Source organism: Hydractinia symbiolongicarpus, chromosome 3, assembly GCF_029227915.1.
Source record: "Hydractinia symbiolongicarpus strain clone_291-10 chromosome 3, HSymV2.1, whole genome shotgun sequence".
Lineage (NCBI taxonomy): Eukaryota > Metazoa > Cnidaria > Hydrozoa > Anthoathecata > Hydractiniidae > Hydractinia > Hydractinia symbiolongicarpus.
Genome location: NC_079877.1, coordinates 10,387,407 through 10,410,027, shown reverse-complemented (window position 1 = coordinate 10,410,027; position 22,621 = coordinate 10,387,407). Strand labels below are relative to the sequence as shown.

The 22,621-nt window shown below is 33.5% G+C and overlaps 3 protein-coding genes and 1 long non-coding RNA gene across 5 annotated transcripts in view; 2 read left to right on the top strand and 2 right to left on the bottom strand.

Annotated features, from left to right (window-relative positions):
• Window positions 1-10,031: 10,031 nt before the first annotated feature.
• The window catches only part of LOC130635638 (glutamate receptor ionotropic, NMDA 3A-like), a 27,031-nt gene continuing 14,441 nt past the window's right edge, over window positions 10,032-22,621 (bottom strand). The window contains exons 5-9 of the mRNA XM_057445028.1: window positions 14,444-14,744; window positions 13,456-13,895; window positions 11,896-12,817; window positions 11,402-11,565; window positions 10,032-10,910 (exon numbers count right to left, since the gene is read on the bottom strand). Of these exons, the coding sequence (XP_057301011.1) occupies window positions 10,490-10,910; window positions 11,402-11,565; window positions 11,896-12,817; window positions 13,456-13,895; window positions 14,444-14,704 (2,208 nt within the window). The 5' untranslated portion in view covers window positions 14,705-14,744 and the 3' untranslated portion in view covers window positions 10,032-10,489. The remainder of the gene's footprint in view (window positions 10,911-11,401; window positions 11,566-11,895; window positions 12,818-13,455; window positions 13,896-14,443; window positions 14,745-22,621) is intronic.
• LOC130635641 (uncharacterized) lies at window positions 15,229-17,325 on the top strand. Of its 2 annotated transcripts, none has more exons than XM_057445033.1 (4): window positions 15,229-15,762; window positions 16,263-16,406; window positions 16,534-16,742; window positions 16,821-17,325. In XM_057445033.1, the coding sequence occupies exons 1-4, from the start codon at window positions 15,556-15,558 to the stop codon at window positions 17,131-17,133; spliced, it is 873 nt and encodes a 290-aa protein (XP_057301016.1). In that variant the 5' UTR covers window positions 15,229-15,555; the 3' UTR covers window positions 17,134-17,325. The 2 variants fall into 2 exon arrangements, with proteins under 2 accessions (XP_057301016.1, XP_057301015.1); XM_057445032.1 differs by lacking the exon at window positions 15,229-15,762 and adding an exon at window positions 15,841-16,161 and having other exon boundaries at window positions 16,259-16,406.
• LOC130635640 (uncharacterized) lies at window positions 17,752-20,833 on the bottom strand. Its single transcript, XM_057445031.1, has 5 exons — window positions 19,424-20,833; window positions 19,042-19,348; window positions 18,813-18,965; window positions 18,618-18,731; window positions 17,752-18,451 (listed from the first exon to the last, which is right to left on the bottom strand). The coding sequence occupies exons 1-5, from the start codon at window positions 19,526-19,528 to the stop codon at window positions 18,099-18,101; spliced, it is 1,032 nt and encodes a 343-aa protein (XP_057301014.1). The 5' UTR covers window positions 19,529-20,833; the 3' UTR covers window positions 17,752-18,098.
• On the top strand, window positions 18,284-19,044 carry LOC130635642 (uncharacterized). The gene is made up of 2 exons (XR_008982181.1): window positions 18,284-18,425; window positions 18,590-19,044. It is a non-coding gene; the product is annotated as an uncharacterized LOC130635642 (long non-coding RNA).

Below are 22,621 nucleotides of genomic sequence, written 5' to 3'. Positions count from 1 at the left end.
AGACATTTTCTAGAGACCACGCTGTTACAACTTCCATTTCATCAACCAATATACGCTATACACAGACAAGGTTCTTGTCAGAGCAGTGCACAGAGTTATCGTCAGCAAAATTGCACATATCTAAGTCAATAAATTCGAAAATATCATTAATAAAGATATTGAATAGCAGAGAACCGAGAATTGGTTCTTATGTTATGCCAACTAAAATATTTAAAACGTTTCAAAGAAATTACCCAACTTCAACTTTTTGTCTGCTGTCAGATAGGTAGCTAAAAAAAGCATTAGGGCTGATTTCCTGAGACTATAACCATAAAATTTAGCTAATAAAAGGTCGTGATTTATTGAACCTTTGCTTAAATTCATCACAATCACCTTAACAATTTTACCCTTCTCCGGACAACTTCGCCAATTTTGAGCCGTTAGGGTAAAGATGTTAGCCATTTCAATGCTTTCCTGAACGATGTCATTGTTATTAACTATGACGATCCGATCAGTAATTGAACAGTCGTTTCATAAAAGACTTTATTTTCTCCAAAATCTTTTATCGTTAGTGACATCATTTACTTTGATGTTGTTGAAATATCCAATTTTTGCTTTGCGGATCATGGAGACATATTTATTTCGCTGCTTCTTATACAAATTAAAACTATTTTTTGATTGGTTTTGATTATATCTGTTGTAAAGTTTAGATCAGTACATAATCTTCTTACAGATGATTTTGTTGATGAATAGATTGTGGTTTGCTCGAAGATGTTTCTTTTTAGTGGCAAGTGTCTGAGACATCTGAAACCTCTTTTTAGAGATCTTTAAAACTTGTAACATCTTTTAGATGATTGATCAAATCTTTATAATATAGATCATGACTAACATTTTTGAAGTTTCTGTATGAAAGAATCCTACTTTTGAAATTAGATGTAAGCACAGTTAGAATCATGCCATAAAAATCGGATATGCCTGTTTCAATTGTACTTGGATGCTGAAAATGATGTTTTCGGTTAGTTAACATTAAATCGATGCAAGCTGGGTTTTCTACTAATTTGTAACATATAGGTGCAGTATTTGTATTCTTCAAATCGTAGTTGGTCATAAATGAATTTAATTGATTGTTGGATGGTGTCATAAAAAATCGCCAATTGTTAGAACATTTTCGATTGATAATAATGGTTCACTAGTCTACTTATATGATATACAAAATAGGTTTCTTCTTGCGATGGAAGGCGAAAAACATAGATCAGTAACCATTTATATTTGTTAATATTGAGTTCAAGAACAAATACCTCAATGATACTGTGTGTAATGGTGTCATTCATGAGTTTAACAAGAATAACTTCATTCACATATACAATAAGGCTACCTCCAAAGGAAGTTCTATCACGGCAAACTGGTCTTCTGTATCCTGGAATTCAAAACTGAGCCATAGCGAAGGATTAATCGAGTTTAGTTTTGGAGATACAGAGAATGTCAACGTTTCCAGAATACAACGTTTCAATTGGTCTAGCTTATACCGCAATGAGTTAATATTCGAGTGAGCAAAAACGATTTTCTGGGGATTTTTTAGGCGTATATGCTTCATTGCTGAAATAAGGACATTCATTGAGTCACTGCTAGAAGTGATTACCTTTTTTAAATGTTCACAATTATTTCGGGAATTACGCGATAAACTGTCTTGATGTGAAAATTATGATGTGCTTGCCGCTCGTCATGCACAAATGTTTTTTTGCACAAACAAATCAATAACTTTATTTTTGTTTATCAAATCGCCCTTCAAAAATTCTATTTAATCTTCACGTACTTTTACATAAGATGCCTGTGTTGACGTGACACCATCTTCATGAATTAATGGAGTACACCCACGTTAAATATTGCGCATTTCCATTTTAATAAAGTTTTTTAGCGCGCCTCTAAGTTCTTCGTAGAGTTGAAGTTTTACTTTTCTAAATTTTACTTCTTTATATTTCTCGAGTATACAATTTTCTGCATCACTAACACTCTCCTCTAAAATCAATTCAATATCTTTGTTATATCCTTTTATCGGGATACGTGAGACATTTTCTTCAACATCGTTTACAACGTGTGTCATGTTCGCCATCTTCCGACCTGACACAAAAGCGTATTCTTTCAAGGGACTTTTCAGTTCGAACAATCTGTATTTTCCTTTGTCAAAAGAAGAGAAAATTTTATTTGTAATCCTGTGGAGTGTTCTATTGTTTCTTGAAGAGTGTTTTAAAGTTTGCAGCATTTGTTATCAAAGCTAGACTTTATTTTTATCGGCAAATTTCTATGAGAATCGTTTAATTTTGCTTAGAAAATTAAACTGTGATTAAGTCTGGTAGTTTCCAAACCTTTATAAAATAAATATTTCGTTTGAGTCTCCAAATTAGGATTTTTTATACTTTGCTGAAAAAAAGAATGTCTCGAATGCACGCAAAAAATTCTTTGGGAGAATATGTGTAATTTGTTATTTCAGATGTTCAGGTCAGACAAAAACGTTTGAAATATGATGCTCTCATTATGAAAATTTCCACGCCACGGCATTTGCCTCCTTTATATCTTTTTTATAAAGCTGGTGAAAAAATCTATTTAGGCAGAAGGACAATGAAAAAATAGGTTATTTTACATGTTTTGCTGACGTCAGCAGTGCATACACCAAAATGGCGAAATTTAATTTATCTGTTGCCTGTAATGCGTAGAAATTTGAAACGCTGATCAAAATAATGTATAGGACCATATGTTTTCGACGAACGCAGTAGGAGATATAAGGTTTTTAAATTTTTGCTGACGTTAGCAAGGACCTACCAAAATATGAATTTTTTTTTTACTTTAGAAATTTGTATAGCCCTTGCCGTTATCGTAGAAATCTTGTCATTGACAAATGGTTACCCAGATATCGGGGTTTAATGCTTTTTCGATGACGTCATCAACACATCCATGCCGAAAGGGATTCTGGGACCCAAGTTTGAAAAACTTATCCAAATTATTTTATGCTATGATATTTATTAATTAAATAATTCTTTTACAATATAACATTAAAGGACGTAGACGTTATACATAGAAAGATAACAAAATATTGAAAGTTGACATTACTGAACGACACAACATAAACTGAAATATCAATTCAACAGTTCAATTTTCTCGGATAATTGCCAACTCATTTGTAATCAGCACGTCATCGTCGCACATACTACGGATAGAATAACTTCTGGAACCATGCAGACAAAACATTGCCGAACGCATTGTTTCATCTGTTTTTTCCGCGATCATGTTGGCTAGTCTGGATACAAAAACACTTGTTTCTCGACTCATACCCTCGTTGATGCTAAATATCAATGGTGTAAACGTCCCTTGCTCAACATCTATGATGCGTCTGTTATAAGATCTATATCTTCTTTTTTTCTTCAGAAGCAAATAATGATGACATTGTTTGGCGTCGAAAACTTGGAACTCTTTACATCTAAAAATGCTTGTTGTCCTCTCTGCAACAAACTTCTTACACTTCTATCTTGCTTTAGCGTCTGTAACTGCAGAATGGAAAAATCAGTTGCTTTAGTGGTCAGGGGAATCACAGGAGCTTCACAGTAACTCATTGTGACGAATATTTATAAAACGCCTACATGATATAACAATGCATGCTCATTAGACTTTTGGTTGCTACATGCACAAATAGGTGGCAATCCTTTAATACTCCATACGTAACGTAGAAAAATACTGTCGTGCTATTCAGGAAAAACTTTTGGTCTTTAATGGTAAAGTTATCATTACTGGAAGCACCAGTCGACCTTGCAATGGGATAATCGAGTCGTCTGTCTTCTTTAAGCTTGTGTAAATAGAATACATTCCTTTCCCTGGACACCTTTGGCTTAACTTGCTCGTTTGTCGAAGCAGCTGTTGTCATCAACAAATTTTGATGCTTTATTGTTTCCATAAGTTCGTTCGGACAAGTTTCGAAAATTCATATTCCATTTTGATTTATCAAACCAAGGCCTCCAAATTTCACCGGAAGGGAAAACAATGCTCTCTCGTCATTGTTACTTGCCCTTCCATCAGATAAGGCTGGAGTCCATTTTGTGCGAATAGCATCTTCCACTGGTTGCAACAACTTCGAAATACAAGGTAATGATCGAATGGAATAGTTAAATTTATGCCTGTATCCAGATACAAAAGCAGAATAAGCAGTTAGAAATTGAACTTTTGCAATTGCTGATAAACCCAATAGTTCTTTCACCCATGTAATGACAAAGTCTTCTACGAAACGTTTCTTGTTTGTAAGGAAACCAGTTGAGACGCCAAGATGTTTTTTTCATTCCGCTGTTATGTTAATTTTAAAGTTTTTGAATACTCCTCTAGTCAGCTCCTGCTTGTCAGCTTTCACTATCAGCCATGACTTGGACGCTTCTGGATAGTAGCAAATTAACTGGCCTTTCTCGATAATTATTGCCACCACTTTCTGCGACTTGCTAGCTCGCCACCTGCACTGATATCATCAGCATAAGGTAAATGTTTTACCTCGTGTATCATCAACAGTTCTAGCAAGGGGGAAATACCAAGTGCGTAGGTTGCCATCGCTGTAGGATCTCCCCTGAGTGGTTTCCTTACAAGATAATATCTTTAGTCCATCAGCATTGGTAACATAAATAGCTAGTTTCGGACAAATTATTTTTAATTGGTGCATTAAAACTCTTCTGTTCAAACTGGTAATGTGTCTAGTAAAAGCACACCATCAGTTCCTTCATCAGCCGTCCAGCACGTAGTTGAAGGTTTTCAGCTGCATCAATAACTTTGCGTTTGACAAGACACGTTATGGATTTGCCAATGATTCGTCTTAATATCCCACCAATACTAAAGGGGCCGCACACCAGGTGATTTGTCCAAAGGCATGAGGTGACAAGCGGTATAGCATTCTAGAGAATTGTTTCTCTCACTAATTGCTTGTACAGTAGACGTCCGTAGACGTGTCAAGTCCCTTAAGTTTGGTTTAATAAAGTCTTGTCTATTTTGAGCTGTTTAATTCGAACTCCGCTAATTCGAACATTTCGCTAATTGGAACAATTTTTTAGCCCCAAGGCTGCATTATGCTCGTTAATTCGAAATTTTATGTATCGATAAATAAAATCTTATGGGAAAGTAAAAAAAAAACGTTTTTATTTCCGGCATAGATAATTTATTCGTGCGTCATAATATATGCCATGATTTACTATAAAGATGGCGGATTTTGTTACAAAGACACTAAATGACAAGAAGATTCCTGGCTATCTGAAATGTTCAAAAAGGTTGACTAAAAAAACGGTGACCAAACATTTTGTTGACATTTCGAATAAAAGTAAAGGTTCTTTTTAAAGCTTTGTAAAAAACATAACTGGAAATTTAGCTGGATTAGAAAAGACATATCGCTAGCTAGTTATCTTGCTAAAAAACAGGCAGACATAATGAGGCATCACTAAATAAAAATAAATCTAATTTTTTTATTCATTTTTTTTACTTAAAAAAAGTGCTCTTTTAGAAGTGTGGTTTTAGTCAGACCAGCTAAATGCATCTTCCAATTTTGAACAACTGACAAGCACTACTAATATTATTATTTTTATCAGTTAAATTATTCATATGAGGTAAGTTATTGCTAATATTTTTATTTAATAAACTTTCATCATTATTAATATGAAAGTCAGGTTTCTTTTCAGATATTTATTTATTCATAAGGCTAAACTCAAGTTTCGTTTGAACTTTAAAAGAAGAATTAAGAAGGGTAATTTTCTGCTTTTTGCAGGCCGAAAAAGGATAATGCGACTTTCGTTTAAGAACGTAGCAACTTGCAACAAGGAGAACGTAATGATTTGGTTTGTCTACACTAGATTTGACAATACCTTCATAACAAAACAAAATTCTTAACTGATTTCTATCAGGTAAAAAGGATGGGTGCAGAAATATACGCTGCGTAAAGAGAGTTCAAATCCGTAACAAGTCGAATTGTGAGTGAAAAACGTATTAATTTTCTTTTTATTACTGTTGACAAGGCAGGTATTGACAGAAAAGGAGACCATGTCTTGGGGGCACAGTTGTTGATTGCTTCTGCTTATACTGCCTCCTTTGGAGAAAGACTCCCATTTTGTTTGTGACAGGGAAAATCTAAATAAACTTTTTCAGATAATAAAATATTTTCCTTTTAGAAGCAAATTGAAAACAAGGATGCTTGGAATAAAAGAAAAGATGCAAGAAAAGTTTTATGGATGTCAAGATGCTCAAAACAATAACAAGAGAACTAAGACCTACCAATACCAACGATGCTGAGCTGTATAGAAATCTCCAGATGGACGGATGTTATATGTTTATAGAATTATATTTTACCATGACCTTCCACACAACAACCTTTGTTAACTAAGAGCCATTCAAAGAGTTGTTTATTTTCATCAACGGCCTTACTTATCTAGATGTCATTCGTGCTTCTAATAACAACTATTAATTAGGAAAGACACCTCCACAATGACAAAAAATGTGTTCAGTAAGCTCATATTACAAAAACAATTAGCCAGTTAGCTATAGCTAGCTAGTTAAATTTGTTGGTATTCATTTTTAATAGTCTGTTGTGGAAAAGCTCTACTTCAACTAGCCTTTTGTGACTACTATACTGAAAACCTTTCAATACAGTTAAGGTGTGTTGGAGAGTAAAAAACAAGCTTCTCAGAATTAAAGCATTAAAAACTTTGGGACTCCCCATCTAAGCCTCTTGCAAATAACAGGCAGGGTATATCCTTCGATATTTGTAAGGCTAGCCATGTAAAATATGCACATCTATTTATCTCCCACCTTAAAGCAATAATTCCTTCGGCTGGAATGTATATATCTGTACCTGAATTCCGATGCAAACTTTTACCAAACAAAGGATAAATATCTCTAGAAAACTAAAAATGTCCGAGAATGAACACTTTCTAAAAGTTCTTTTTGCATTTCACAAAGAGATTCAACATTAGCACACTTCAAATCAGTAGGAAATTGCACCAACACGTTTGCAGTAGCCACGATAGCACAGACAGAATCCAAGCCAAAAGGTGAGTCTTTGACTGATCTTGACGGATGGGTGTGAAAACTATAGCCTAACAGGTTATGAGTAACCACGCCTTGCGGACCCTATATTCCTACGCATGCTACAGGCTACATATTGTTGGACAACGCACAGAGTGTAAAAATTACGTCACGATTTTGACGTCACATGCCCCTATGGGAAGACGGGAGGGTTGCAGGTCATAGCTATTTGCTTTTTGACTGACTGAGTTACTGATTAGTTAAAATGAGTTAGTCAGATTCTGTAAGCTTGTATTTGCAACCCTCTCAATTTATATGGTAGCTATGTCACAACCATGACGTCACAATTGCGATAGGCGAATTTGAGAGGGTTGTGAACCATGACTTTTCGCCTTAAGAAATTAGAAATCTGCACTGATTTATTAACGCGCTCCGTCTGCAACACCAGTATCGCCTTATTCCCCGAAACGTCGACATCATTCTCTTGGTTCAAATTTTTTGTCAAATTTACACCCAGTCACGCGGCGTATCTGACTAACCCTGGATGTAGACTTGCAAAATTAAAGGCAGCCTGCTAAATTGAGGTAGGTTGTCTTGTATCAGTATATCCCAAAAAAATCAGTGTATCTAATCACACGTTATCACATTTTTTTGATAAATAATGACTCTTAATGTTCCGGTTGATTACTTCAAGTATAGCTATGTCCAACAAAATATATGAACCTTTAGTCAAATTGTCCGTAAAAAATCTTGTTTAGTAAGGTTAAAAATCTACAGTAACACTTTGCTTGATCTGAACATCCGGGATCCCTGGTTAGCGGTTTGAGCGTGAGGGAGGAAAGGGGTAGGGAGGGGCATCTAAATTCTAAAACGTTCAATGTTAGATTTTTTACTGACGCCCCTTTATCTTAACATTCCTCCGTGGCAAAAGAAAATTTTTACAAAGGTTCATGTAAAACATAAACACACATACATATCTCAACGTACTAACTGTATAACTGTGTATACGACTGTTGTTTTGATTTCTTAATTGAAAAAATAACTTGGTACATAACAAACGTCAGATAGACACCCACCATCCCTAACGTCCATTCAAAAGTACCGTATATATTTTATTCGTACGATAAACGTCTTGCCCTGTTTCTCATATAAACATCACATCTGCGACATAGGACAACAACAGAAAGTTAAAAGAAAAATAACTTGATTAAAATCTACTGTATAATGAAATACAATTTTTAAAATAAAAGCTAAAATTTATTTCCCTTTTTTTTCAATTTTTTTTTGTTTATTGCATTCAATCTGGAATAAATAATATCAATTTGCTAATTTCGTTTGAACAGAGTGAATAACGTAGATAACAGTATACAATAGCCGCGTAACTGTAGAGTCCTCGTCTTTTTCTGCGTATCTTCCGGCCATTGCTGACGTCATCAAAATTAAAATTTTGAACTTGTTACATTGGCCTTGTGCATAAGTGGATTAATCCACAAGCTTATCGACTTGAAAATTTTATTCAAAAGGTAAAAATGAAAACAGAAACTTTGTTCATTAGTGCACGTTTCGTATATCTCTCACATCATGATCACTAGAATAAATGATACTCGTATTTTGTCAGTCTCTGCGCATAATGGTAGCACAGTAGCGAGACACACGCAATGCAGTATATAAAGGACAGGCGAACATGTCTATTGATCCACAGTCATATCGACTAGCTATATATATTAAATTTCATTTTTATCTTTTTAACTAAATTAATGCATTGACGTTAGTCTGATGTTACGTAACGTTAATAATGTTAACAAATTAGACAAATAATATTCGGTGACCTCAAAGAAAAAAGTTTATATCTACTATGCTCATTACAGACAAACTTATCATAATAGATTTGTAAAATTTTCATAGCAAGAAAAAAAAATGTTTTGTTGTTTGAAAGTTTTAAGTTGAAACTCTTGAAGTTATATGTTAAAGTTACAGGGGAATACCACTCGTATATTCTTCAATCTAAAAAACTTGAAAATAAAAATATCATTTTAATTTTCCAACGCAATTACTCTATAAAGTTCTTCGTTTTTTGTGTTTCAATGCCCATGCCATGGAGGTATAAAAGAGGAGGAGATACATCTTCTTTAGAGCTACTTTAAGTAATTTGGCGAGTATTCAATTTGGCGAATACAAAAAAATGTTTATTTTGGTGGGGATATACTTTGGCGAATGACACAAAGAAATGAGTTTTTATGTTTATGTTTATTGAATTGTTTTATAAAAAATGAGAATAAACGTATATATAAACACAAGATTTGTTATAGAGTTAAAAATTCTATTCTTCATCATCGTCAATAAAGAAAAGTTCTCTTTTGGGGGAATAAAACATTTTTTTTAAAAATTTCACAGGGATTTAATTTGGCGAACGGCAAATTATGTTAAATTTGGCGAGTATTTAATTTGGCGAATAGTCAGTTATCAAAATTTTGGCGGGTATTTAATTTGCCTAATTTAATCCTCGCTAAAATTTCTCTACTTAAGGTATGTGTGATGCAAAAACAGGTGCCGCATTCAAAGAAAACGAACTCATCTTTAAATTTGCCCGCGGGAAGTTACTTTGATTGTTTAAAAACGAATTGTGATTGGCCAACTTGGTCAAACTGTCAATCAATTTAATTCATGCAAAGAGTCGCAAAGTGTTATGTGCAGTAGCAGTAGCTAACAGAAGTACGATCAAGGTCCTTATAAAAGAGTTAACCAAATAAATAAAAAATAAGTTTGTCTGTTGATATTTAGTCACACGGTCTTAAAATGTTAACAAAATCTTCTTCATAATCTTAAGTGCATCATTCTATAAAAACGTTTCTCTGTTCACTCTATGCTCACATTAAACATTGCACATTTATTATCGTATTATTCTACGCTAGGAATAAAAGCAAAAAAAAAACATTAATTTTTAGAAAGCATCTAAAATTAACGTGTGTTAATTAGACACGTTAATTTCAGATGCTTTCTGAAAAATCATGCTTTTTCTCTTTCGATAAGAGATCTTAAATAAACAAACTTTAACGTAGAAATGAAACAAAAGAATCATTCAGCAAATCAAAACATTCATAATGGCTTTTGCCCGCTTTTTTACAGAAATTTTGTTTAAAACTATGTCAGAAATAAAGGCCTATAAACTGTGCAAACATCAATGGATGGACTTGAAATTTTCAGACACGTTTTCTTTAACATTAGTTGTGCCATGGTTATAACGGCGCATGTATATCTTATGATTTTAGCTAGTTTTCGCAACACATGTTTTTCTACTTTCTCTCAAGAATACTGAAGTTTCTTCGTGCTTCTTATGTTTCCATATCCTCTAAAGATGATTGGCTTATAAAATTCAAGAGCCACTTAGACGTCAGCCCTCAGAATATATTATCTAATGGCTTTTAAAAAACGTAAAAAAATCTGTGAATTTCTTGTGAACTTTGCATCGCGCATAGTGTCAAAGGACACCGCTTTTAACAGAAATTTGAATAGAATTTAAATGGACGATTCGGGAGTTGTACCATGCCCATACCATATGTTCAGCAATAAAAATCGCAATTGCAAGAAAACACGCAGCAATTAGTACTACAAATAGTCCACCAAATGAGTTTATTTCTGCTTGATCAATTGTATGTTCTTGTGATTTACTAAGACAACTGTTTGGCAACCAACGTTCTTCCAGTTTTTTAATTAATCCACGAGTTTTGTATTCTCGAATCAAATTATCAAATTTTGATTTCAATGGCGAGCCTTTAGGCATAGCTATAGAATACCCAGCATCCGGAATTGGGTCACCAGCTATCTGAATGCCGCAGTTTTGATCGATGCTGGCGTAGTATTGCAAAATGGTTGTGTCTTGTATTATAGCGTTTAATTTTCTAGAAGAAAACGTAACTTGTTAGGACCGATAAGATTTAAGTTAAGCTTTACTGATACTGTTATTAAATTAATCCATTTGACTGCGAAATATCTCACTATCACACAACTGAGAGATATTAAGATAAATCCCATGTAAAAGAAAATTGAATTTTTAATCTGACACAGCTCAACTTCGTCAATGTCGCCACACCACAGATGTTGCATTAAATGTGGAAACTTGTAGCCTCGTTATAATCCTACAGTTAAATATGCTGCCACTAAACGGTTTTTGCAGGTGAATCTTGTCTCCGTCTTCGTTGATAGGCTAATCCAAATACACTTGGCAGAGAGCTCGAGCGGGAAGTTAAAGAGACAACCGTTCTTGATAAAGGGAAAGAACCATCGATTAATTAAAGAATAAGAAATAATTTTATCATAACAAACCATATAAAAATTCATTTCGAATAATGTTAATAATTGAACTACAAAAAAGAAATAAAGCAATACACACCCTGACTTTAAGTCTTTAAATGCATTTTCTGTGTCAACAAAATTATGTTTTTTCATAAAACCATACATGGTCGTCCAGTCTGCACTACTACTGTCGCGAAACATTTGACTGATACCAGAATTTGCTAGCGTTGCGTAAATAAAATCGTTTGTCGGGCTTGTTATCTAAATAAAATATGTAAAATAATAAATATGTAAAAATATGTAAAATATGTAAAATATGTAAAATATGTAATGTAGTCACGCTTTGTTAAAGGTAAAGATCTGTAGCAACAATAGAAAAAACCCTTATACAAAGTCACTTAAATAATGGTTGGGTTCATTTAAGCTGCCGTCAATTGTAATTTAATTGCATGCATTTTATTTGTGTTTGCTCATGCTTCATATCATCACTGGTTGTAATCTTTGCATCTTTTCCCTTCTGGTATAATCACCAATGCTAAGAAGCTGAGTACGTTAGAATGTTGGATACATATAAAAGATAAAAGGCTGTACCTTGTCGTCTTTGAAGCCAGCGATTGGCAAGTTGTGGGAATACTTGACTTTATTTGCAGTCAACATCGCTGTGTACGATGACATCAAGATCATCATAAACAATGCACCACACAGCGCAATAATTCTAGTGCTGATAAACATCGGATTTTTTCCTCCCATATCGCGCTGAAATACCAATCCAATTTGATACAAAATGCTCTCCCTCCATGGATAAATGTTTTTTTTAGCTACAAAATATTCTATACGCCATAAAAAGAAACTCACAATCATGGCAATAGCAAACGTGCTTATCCATAAATTTAGAGAGATTGGAAAAAACAAAGTGAAATTAAAAAACGAATGCCCGTTGCTCTCCATAACAGTTGCAATACTTATCCCACTTGTTAAATAAGGCTCAGAGAATTCGATAACTTTAGAACGCCATTCATACATTGTGATAGGTTCTAAAATAGCATCTGCTTTTCCATGAAGCACATCTTCTATTAACCCATTGTAAGTTCCATTTAATTCCAATCCATAAACAGAATCTTCCACCAAGTACACATTAGATTCAATATTTAAATCTTTTTCAATTTCATTCAATAAGTCCATACAAAATCCAATGCAACAGTACGGTACTTTAACCTTAAATGTTTCATTAAGCATTTTATGTACCCAACATAACTTCCCAATATCGCATATCTTTCCAGATAAAGTTGGTTTTACCCTGGACAATGTTGTAAATGGTGGTTCAATTATTGTAACAATGTTAACAATCGTCTTATACTTTCGATAAGAAAGATCTATTTCGCTAAGATAAATTGTAGTTATATCACAGCACTCACTTGAAAGTGACAACCAACTGCTTTTTTTGGACAGGTAATACATGTCTGGAAATGTTTCCAAATGCGTTTTGTGAATTGTTAGTCCGTAAGTTTTGGTCCTAGAGAAAAGCGATTATTCAATACAGGGAATATTTGATACATGCCAACTGCAGCTTAATCATTTAATTTGAAATGCATTCATTGTATGATAACGCAAAGTTAGTTAAAAAAGATTTTATATGTAAAGATACCAAATGTCAAAACATTTGACGCGATAAAAAAAAATTGTAATAAATTTGCAAGTACGCCCTGAATGCTATTTCTTGATCTGAAATTTTTTGCTTTAAAAATGTAAAGAAAAGGAATCAACAAGCGCGCTAAATTAATAACTTAAAGAAGTAGATTTAATATGATTTTTATTATTCTATCCCCTCTTGTATTGGAAATAAGAAGATAAAATTGTCTTGCGAAAATCTATCAATTCTTTCTTTGTGACTAAATAGCGGTTTTATTGTAACAAAGAAAAAAACAAAAAAATTGCGTTAAAGAAGATACACTATCCTCTTGCATGTGTGTCAAAAAATTTCATGAATTTTTTTTACTGCAAATAGAGAATGCTCTTGAAAGCCGTCAAAAATTATATAATATGCAATAATATCCAAACTGCAATATAACGTTCAACAATTATGTTTTAAATTATTTGGGGTTTAAAGTTTCTTTTAGTACAGAGGTTTAAAATAGAGGATGAGCTACTCACTTCAACATCTGCTTAATTTCTTTATAACTGCATTCCACAAACGTTGGATTAGGTCCCTGCCATGAATTTACATCAACAAACAACATATTTTCAGGAAGATTAATGTATGAAAATATTTCTCTTTTATCAGTTACCCAAATATATTTGTTGTCGTGAAAATCAGCATTAGCCGCCATTGTTATAATATCTGTACTACATTTTAAAGAACAGAGAAAGACAAATAATTTATATCCTTCCACCTTCCAGTGTAAGATATCTGCAAACACAGTATTGTTTGCGTATTTGTACGAAAACAAATTTATTTGACTATTTTGTTTTTCTAAAAATTCACTAACATGTCTTTCTGTACTGCTATCTGTGATGATTAGAACTGGATGGTTAAAATATTCATAAAACCAACTGGTTAAACAAAGGTACGTACTTCTTTGTGCGTAAGTTATCTAAAAGAAAGAAGAAAATATTTGACTAACTCACCACTGTTTGCGAGAATAAAATATCATTTGAAAAAGATTTTTAACATCTTTTCAAACCCACTACACGACAACGATCTAGTGAGGGTTTTATAGTATGTATTTTTGTATCTTTAACCATTTTTGCCAAAATTGTTTAGTGAAAAAAGATAATATGAATGGATCATTTTTCTATAGTTCTACACTTAACGTGTAACACTTGGATTGCTGGCTATAGCAGATGTACAAATGTTTTGTATGACATGTATATGTTTAAAGAATCTCATTTTTATTAAAAAGTTGACATAGACTAACTATGGTTAGTGCGCCAGCATAAAAGTCACGTTATTTGTTTCAATGACAGGGCTGAGTGTTAAACCAAAAAGAGTTTTCTTGTTTTGGCTTAAAATTGACCGATATATGCCTGAAAGTTTTGGTTCAACGATAAATTTAGTCTTGATGTTATTTATTCAAAAAAAATATTTAACATATGGATAGATTTCTAAGCATTTCAAAAGATAAGTCTAACAAATTGTTACCTTACTTCCAACATCGAAATTGGACGACTTTAAGTAATGTCTGATCATATTACGAATAAGTCTTTCAGAATAATTCTTATTTATTCCGGTTATATTGTGCAAGTATTTTAAACAATCTCTGGCTTCATACAATGACTTGTTGTTCATATCACATGGTTCTATTGCTTGACTAGTTGCAGCTTCTCCTGCTGAAATGCTTGATTGGTAAACGAAGAATCGATAAGTTTGCAAAAATATGAACAACCAGTGACGTTGGTTCATGGTTTGTTGTGTATTAATATCTTTTTAGAAAAATCTACAACTAAATTAAATAGATATAGTATTGGCATAAGGAAAAAATACATTCAAATATGCACTTTCGAGTTTGTGTTGACAAATGCAATAGTTGCTTATAGTTTTAGAAGCGCATATAAGCTCAAACTTGACATTACATGATCAAAATAGTCAATAAATTATTGACCTCTGTTCATTCGAATTCAAATTTTTTAATATAAAGACACTTTCGATTGCGTAAAATACTATTTTAAACTTTCGATGGCGGAATTTTGTAATCGATAAATTGTCATTTATTGACTAATAATTTTACATTATGGGAGGTGAATGCGTGTACCCTTAGGGCCATTTGATTTTCAATTAAATTGAAAATCAAAAATTAAAATTTGTGAATAATTTTGATTTTCAATTCGATTTGAAAATCAAAATTCAAAATTCAGTTTAAAATTTCAAAATTCAAAATTCAAATTACGTGCAAAAGATCAAAAAAACAGAATTCAAATTATAATTTCGCAATTTCAATTTTTGCTGGGTCAAACAATTTTTTTCATCTTCACAAAAAGAAGCTGGCCACCTGTAACCTTTGTCATATTGTGAAATATCATGGACACAAACACCCGGCTATGATGCAGGACCTTTGGAAAGAGGTCACAGAACAATTTATACTTGACCCCCTGTTAGGTTTGCGCAACTGTCCCGGACTTTCAACATCTTTCCTCGGGTGGCCAATCAAACTGAATCTTAAGGGCGAACAATTGATTTCTGTTCTGATTGATGCAATCGTTTACTCAAGGTTTTTACGCGCGCTTAGCCCTCAGATGTCTTAACGCGCCAAAATAATGGATAACATTGACCGAGATTACATTGTAAATGTGGCTAAACAACATAAAAACTTCAAGGAAATTAGCGAGTTTTTGAAAGCGACAAATCCTGGTGTTCGTGGATTTTCTGAACGTTCGGTTAAACGTTACTGTTCGAAACATGACATCCGCCTACGTATAAACCAACAAAAAATAGAGAACATCGTGGCTTCAGCTGTTAAAGAGGTAAGCAAATTCACCTGTGCTTAGCGTATGAGTGCATGATGTGGAACTGTACAAGTTATTGCTTATTTAGGTTGGTCCTACATACGGTCGCAAAATGATGACTGGTTACATTAAGCAAAAACATGGTTTCAATGTCAGTCAAAAAAGAATTGGAAAGGCCCTGTCAACTGTTTCGCCAGTATATCACGCAAGACGTCAAACAGATACCGCAAGGTCTGTTAATCCTATCCCTTACAGGGCTGACTATTTTGGTCACAAACTTCATATAGACCAAAACGAAAAATTAGTAATGTACGGTACAACGCATGTCGTAGCATTGGACGGTCACAGTCGCTTTGTTGTTGCTGCTGCTACAATGCCAGTCAAAAGCAACCCCGTGATATATTCGCATATATACAGGTTAGAACATGCGCAATCAATTTCGCTTGATTCTAATTTAGATATAGCTACGCACGTAAAAATGCGCAGCAAATTCCAATTATTTGTTTTTATTTAGAAAGGTATTGACCACATATTGCATGTTTGACCAAGTTCGGGTGGACCACGGGAGAGAATTTTTTCTCATGCTGGGGATGCAGGAGTATCTGGCAAATATTCGTGGTGACCAATTAAGTTTACCTTATCAACAAACAGAATCGAAAAGGGTAAATTACTTTATTATTTCCGATATATTTTAAAAACATTTCGTTCTTTCATCACAAAAAAATACGAAAAATACGACTATCATCTTCTGCACAGGTTAACTTTTCATAAGTTTCATATATTTTCTAGAATCTACCAATTGAAAGATTTTGGGTTGAAGTTAATGGTCGAGTTAATTATCCAATCAAATCAATACTAGTCGACATGGACAATTCATTGATTATAGACATGGATAACAATATTCATAAGTTCTGCGTTTCTTTTGTCACCTGCAAAGTTGCAAACTTTGGGCTGCAAACATTGGTAAGAGCCTGGAACTGTCACCCAATACCTGGTAGGTAGATTATACAAGTCCTGGCATCCTGTTAACAACAACTATTCAGCTTCTTTGCACCTTTAAATTTTGTTTCAGGTAGAGGAGTTCCATTGAATATTAAAGAGATGACAACTCGATATCCTCCAGTGCAGCAGAGTAATGTCCCAGACACCGCAACAGCTATGCAAATATACAACCAAACATATCAAGGACGGATTTCTGAGCCTAACCAATTCGGTGACGATCCTTTAAAAGACCATCCACAGTTTTTAGCTAATCGAAACAGAGAGTTTAATGAAATCTGTAATATTGAACAAATTTATAACGATGTTGTGAACGAAAATGATAGATCGTTTCGACATGCCGTACATTGTTTTATTGATATCACTGAAAGATACAACGCTCTTTTGTAAAATTGTCTTGTTGCTTTCGCGCTCACTTCTGCATTGTTATCAGGAAAAAATTTGAGTGGGAGAAAAAGTTTTAGTCTTCCTAGTAGGGATTAACTTTCCAAAAAAATATTCAAACGAAACATAAGAATTTTTTTGTAAAAAGCATTTGAATTAATTTTTATCTCCTTTGACGTTTGTTACCCTGTTGTTGGTTGGGCGCACAGAAAGATCTTGCTTATGTACACCCCCGGATTCTGTTGCGCGAACTCGCAAGATCAAGAGTGTTTTTAATCTTCGCTAAAGGTCAAGAGTGTTTTTAATCTTCGCTGAAAAACACTTGCGAAAGACCTGGTTTCTATTAACTTGAAATCAAAATGCTCCTTAACGATGTTTTGGACGTAAATATGAAAACGATTGCAAAAAAACCGTCGTCAGCCTGGAGTGTTTTTTAACATTGGTTAGCCTGAAATTTTCTTTATTTCGTTCTCATGCGTAAAGCATCTTTTTTATGGCAAATATATTCGCTTCCAGACTTTAAAGTTCATGCAAAATGCAAAAGACTGAAAAAAAGGATCTTTTTTCAGAGAATGTGTAATGTACCTAAGTATTGCCGCCACTTTAAAACATAAGTAAAACATATTGTGAAGAATAAAATATATTTTGAAACATAAAAAATACAAGTTTTTACAAAATTAAAAATATTTACACTGTGACAGATAAAAACCGGGTCATAAAAAACAGTGGTAAGAAGATTTTTGCCTTCCTCTCTCCGTTTTAAGTATATAGTACATAAAATAAAATAAAAGCTAAAATAAATAAGAAATAATTTTTTGACAGTGATCGATCATCGTCAAATCAATAATGTAGAAAAAGGTAATTTTTGAGGCTCTATGAAGAAGGGTGCGCAAAGTCAGTAACGCTATCAATGTTAGTTTTGAAAAAGTATTCAGAAAGATTTTCAAAAGAACGATGGTGTTTTATAAAATTTAATTCGGAAAGACAGAACGTATTTCTGCAAGCACTCCATCAAAATTATTAGTTTCAAAAATTGCGTCGAGTTCGTTGGACCTGCAATGTGGGCAATTTTGATTTTCTAAAAACCAGCGATCTACACATTCGCCACAACCAATTATTCTTCTGCAGCAGGAACCCATTTTCACCGGACTCCGGCTCAACCCACGACATATCAAGCACTCGAAGCTTTGTTTTGCCTTCTCACAGATCTTTACAGATGATAATGCTCGTTGTGCTGCCTCTCGTGTATCTTGGTCCACACAAGTTAAAATCACGCCAGATTGGACGAGGCTGGTGAGGTCAGCAAGTTTTTCCTTTATTTCTTCTAAAATAAATTAAAATTAAATATTTTGGAAGGGATGGATGTATTTTTAACGTGGAGAAAAAGTTACCTCTTTGAAAAATGATTAAAACATTTTATTTATTTAACTGTTTAGTAAGATTTTTATTTTTTTACATTTAGAAAAGTTGGCGACATTAAAATTACTCACCAAAATTAATGGACTGTGTGCTTGTTCTTCGTGGCGTAAAATAATCAAATGTTTCGAGATCATTGGCTTTTACTGCATAAACCTTCCGAGCCGCGGCTTTCCAGAAGCTTATTCCTGTAAGAAGAAAGTGTTCTCTTTAAAACTGTGAAGAGGAAAAACAATTTTCAGTCCATATTCAAATATATATATACACACCTCTTGTGGCTGCGGAGTCCTCGTATCGTAAACCACCTCCTTGCACTAACACCAACGTTCGATCTTCGAATCGTGTTTTTGCCATCTCCGTGATTGCGTCGACGTTTGCTTCTGCTTCCGTTATTGTTATAAACGAAATTCGTTTCTGATTAACTGTAAAAAAGAAGAGTATTTATAATTTATGAATGTGTAAAATTAGAACGTTTAGTATAGAACAATATCAACTTACCGATTTTTTTGTTCTCTATATCCGCCAGAACAACTTTTATAACATAGTTCTCCGCAGCCGCACCTACACGTTTACGCGACATCGTGGACGAAGATGTATGCAACATTGTTGGCCTTCGAAACGCGCCGATGTCATTGACCGTTGATGTCGGTAGGTTTCTAACCTGAGTCATGCCTTGATGTGGTTCTCCCTCCACTTGGTAATACGTGCCAGAAGGCGACTCCCGAAGGCAATCAAACGTCCCATCCGGATTCGGAAATTCTGAGGAACCGAACTCCTCTGTTATGTACACCGATGTAACGTCAAGCTATAATAAACAAGAATGAAATTATCATAGTTCTTTGAAACTCTGCTAGTCTACAATGGTGTGAATAACGCATACCTTGTAAATCATTGCCAGTCTTTGGACTGATACTTGGCTTCTCCGCAGTGTTCTTTCTGTGCGATCCCCGTCACGGTTATTGTAAAAAATAAATGAAGAATCCATATTTTATATCGCTTTCTATCGTGTGCAAATTAATCCTGCAACTGACTTATCCCCCCTCACTGGAGGGATTATATAGGCATGTACCAGGACACACCAAAAAGGGGGTTAATGCAAGGGCTAGGCCCTTTTGAACCCACACGAAAAACAGTTTATACGACCCCCTAATTATGCCGCAGTTCAGGGGGTCGGCTAAAAAATGCGGGAAACCTAAATCTTATTGCATCATAAATATTGTTACAAAATAGTGGTATGCAAGAATTGAACCACCTGTCAATTGTACCACCTGTCATTTTAAGTTTTGAAATTTTGAATTTTGAATTTTGAATTTTGAATTTTGAATTTTGAATTTTGAATTTTGAATTTTGATTTTTGATTTTTGATTTTTGAATTTTCAAATTTTAAACTGAATTTTGAATTTTGATTTTCAAATCGAATTGAAAATCAAAATTATTCACAAATTTTGATTTTTGATTTTCAATTTAATTGAAAATCAAATGGCCCTAAGGGTACACGCATTCTCAAGAAAGATCAAAAAACAATAATTGAAAACTCAAATTCAAATTTTTCTTTTCAATTTTAAGTTTCATTACGCACGCGACACATCGGTTAAACGTCAAACCAGTCTCATCCCCAGGCGTCCTGGGTTCTTGCCTAGGGACATGGTCAAAATAAAGGGCGAGATTCATATCAAACCTGTCCTTCTAAATCAGACTTTATTACATCCGAATGTTAATCGGAAATTTAAAATATTATACCAATAATAGATCGTCATATATTGTGTTCAATAAGAGACTGTCGATGAATGTCAACAAATGTTCTAAACCAAAAAGAAGATTTAAAAAGAATAAATATTAATATTGCTTCTGATTGGTGTAGTTACATTTTTTAAATTTCTCCTATAAAATTAAGGGACTCTGAAAATATTTGATCTTAAACACTTCTTAGAATAGCATAAACTTTTATTTCCAGATCTTTTTTAACAAAAGAAATCTAAGAGAATAGACGCATATCAAGCAAAAGTCAATTGAAACGATATTGGTAATAAAAAGAATATATCTGCCTGGCAGTCTCAGGACTTCCTGAAAACTTTGGACACCAATTTCAGCTCCTTATGAAACGCTCCTAATAAAAAAACTCTATGCAGGAGTGCAGTGGGTTGGTTAAAAAGAACCTGTTGGTTCATTGCATCATATTTGATCGCGAAGAAAAAAAGATTTTTAATTTTTGATTTTCAATATTCAAATATTCAAATATTTTAAAATATTTGAATTTTAGTTTATAAATTTTGAATTTCAAAATATAAAAGTTTAAAAAACATGAATTAGTACCAAAATTTTGATTTCTGATTTTCAATTAAATTGAAAATCATATGGCCCTAAGGGTACACGCATTGAGGTGATATAACGGTAAATACAACTGGGCATTTATTAGATTCCTAATTGATAACAGCGAGATTGCTAAGTCTTTTTTTAATGTTCTATTGGTAATAAAAACACACGTAATTTAAAGAAATTCATAAATTATTTATAAAAAAAATGCATGCAAATGTTAAGTTTTTAAAACTTAATTGAAGAGAAAAATGCACCAACATTTTTAAAAGTCATTTTAAAACGACTCGGCCAAATTGGGCGGAAGAAGCCTTATAAGATAAATAAAACACTCATTTTTTCTCTTCATTTCAAACGATACATCAAGTTTTACTTTGGAGTGTTTTTTTTTCTTAAACTAACATTCGCACATGTCTCCAAAACAAAATGGCAAAGTTAATAACAAGGTACTCAAATTGTTTTTAACTTTGCCCGTATTTATGACATGTCATTCAATGTAACGTTCATTTTTAAAAAGGAAAACAAGTGTTTAAAAGCTTATACAAAAGAAAGAAAAAACACAAACCAAATGTTATATACATCGGCTAAAAGAACATATCAACTTCCTCTGTTAAGCCACGGGGACCTGATACAATTTTTTCAGACGATGGTAAGAAATTTAATTTTGTTACTACCGCCGAAAATTCTATTTGTTATCTGTGTTACCTGTGCAAATGCAACATTTCTATCCACTGACTTTTGATCATTGAACAAAAAACACTCAGCAAAATTACTGCATTGTGATTGGTCGCGCGTAAAAGTTTTGCATCAGAAGTGGCGAGGTGAAGAATATTCATACGCGTAACTTTTATTTTGTTGCTAGTAACGTCTTTTCGTTACATACAATATTTTTTTGTTGCCGGTAACAAGATACAAAATTAAATCGATTTAACTTTGTATCTTGTTACTGGCAACAAAAGAAAATGTTGCGAGTAACAAAAAATGTGAGCAAAAAAAGCTTCTCTGGCGATCCAATTTAACATTTTTAGGCGATAGTAACTAACATAAGGTTGTTACAATCGCCTGAAAATATTGTCTCGTGTTCCCGTGGCTTTACAGACACACACACACACACAGTTGGTGTACTAATATATAAGACGAGATGTGTGACCTCTGCACGAAGACGTATTGGGTAAAAAAAATTAAATAGGTACGAACAAACTAGTGTATTTTAAACGATATAAATAAATAAAGTGCATTAACATAAACCAACAATCACCAAATAAAATCGGCTCCCGTGATTTTTGTACAAAGAAACGATAAAAATTAACTTTGTGGTTTTTGCAAAAATTTGTATTACAAAGTTCTTGAGGTTTTTGAAAAGGCAAAGGTAGGGTGTTGTCGTATAAGACTAGTTGCATGTCCTGTTGAAAAATACAAAAATATGCAGTAACCTATAATAAACTCAATGTTTGAATAATAAGGAAACTAATAAATTATTTTAAACCTTCGAAAACAGAAAAATATATTTCTTCTTAAAAGCGAACGAACTTAAAAAATTAATTAATGATCGATAGTAACAGGCACTCCGAACTTGTCAATGGTAAACAAATTTCGGTGACGCTCGGTCATCCGTTTTCCCAATTTTGCAATAAATTTAAAGTTCTTAAGCATTACTGACAATATGGCCTTAATTATTGGTTGACTAATACACTGGATAAACAAATATTGACTGCAAATAAAAAAATGAATGGTAATTGCGTCATTAGGATAAAAGGTTACGTCA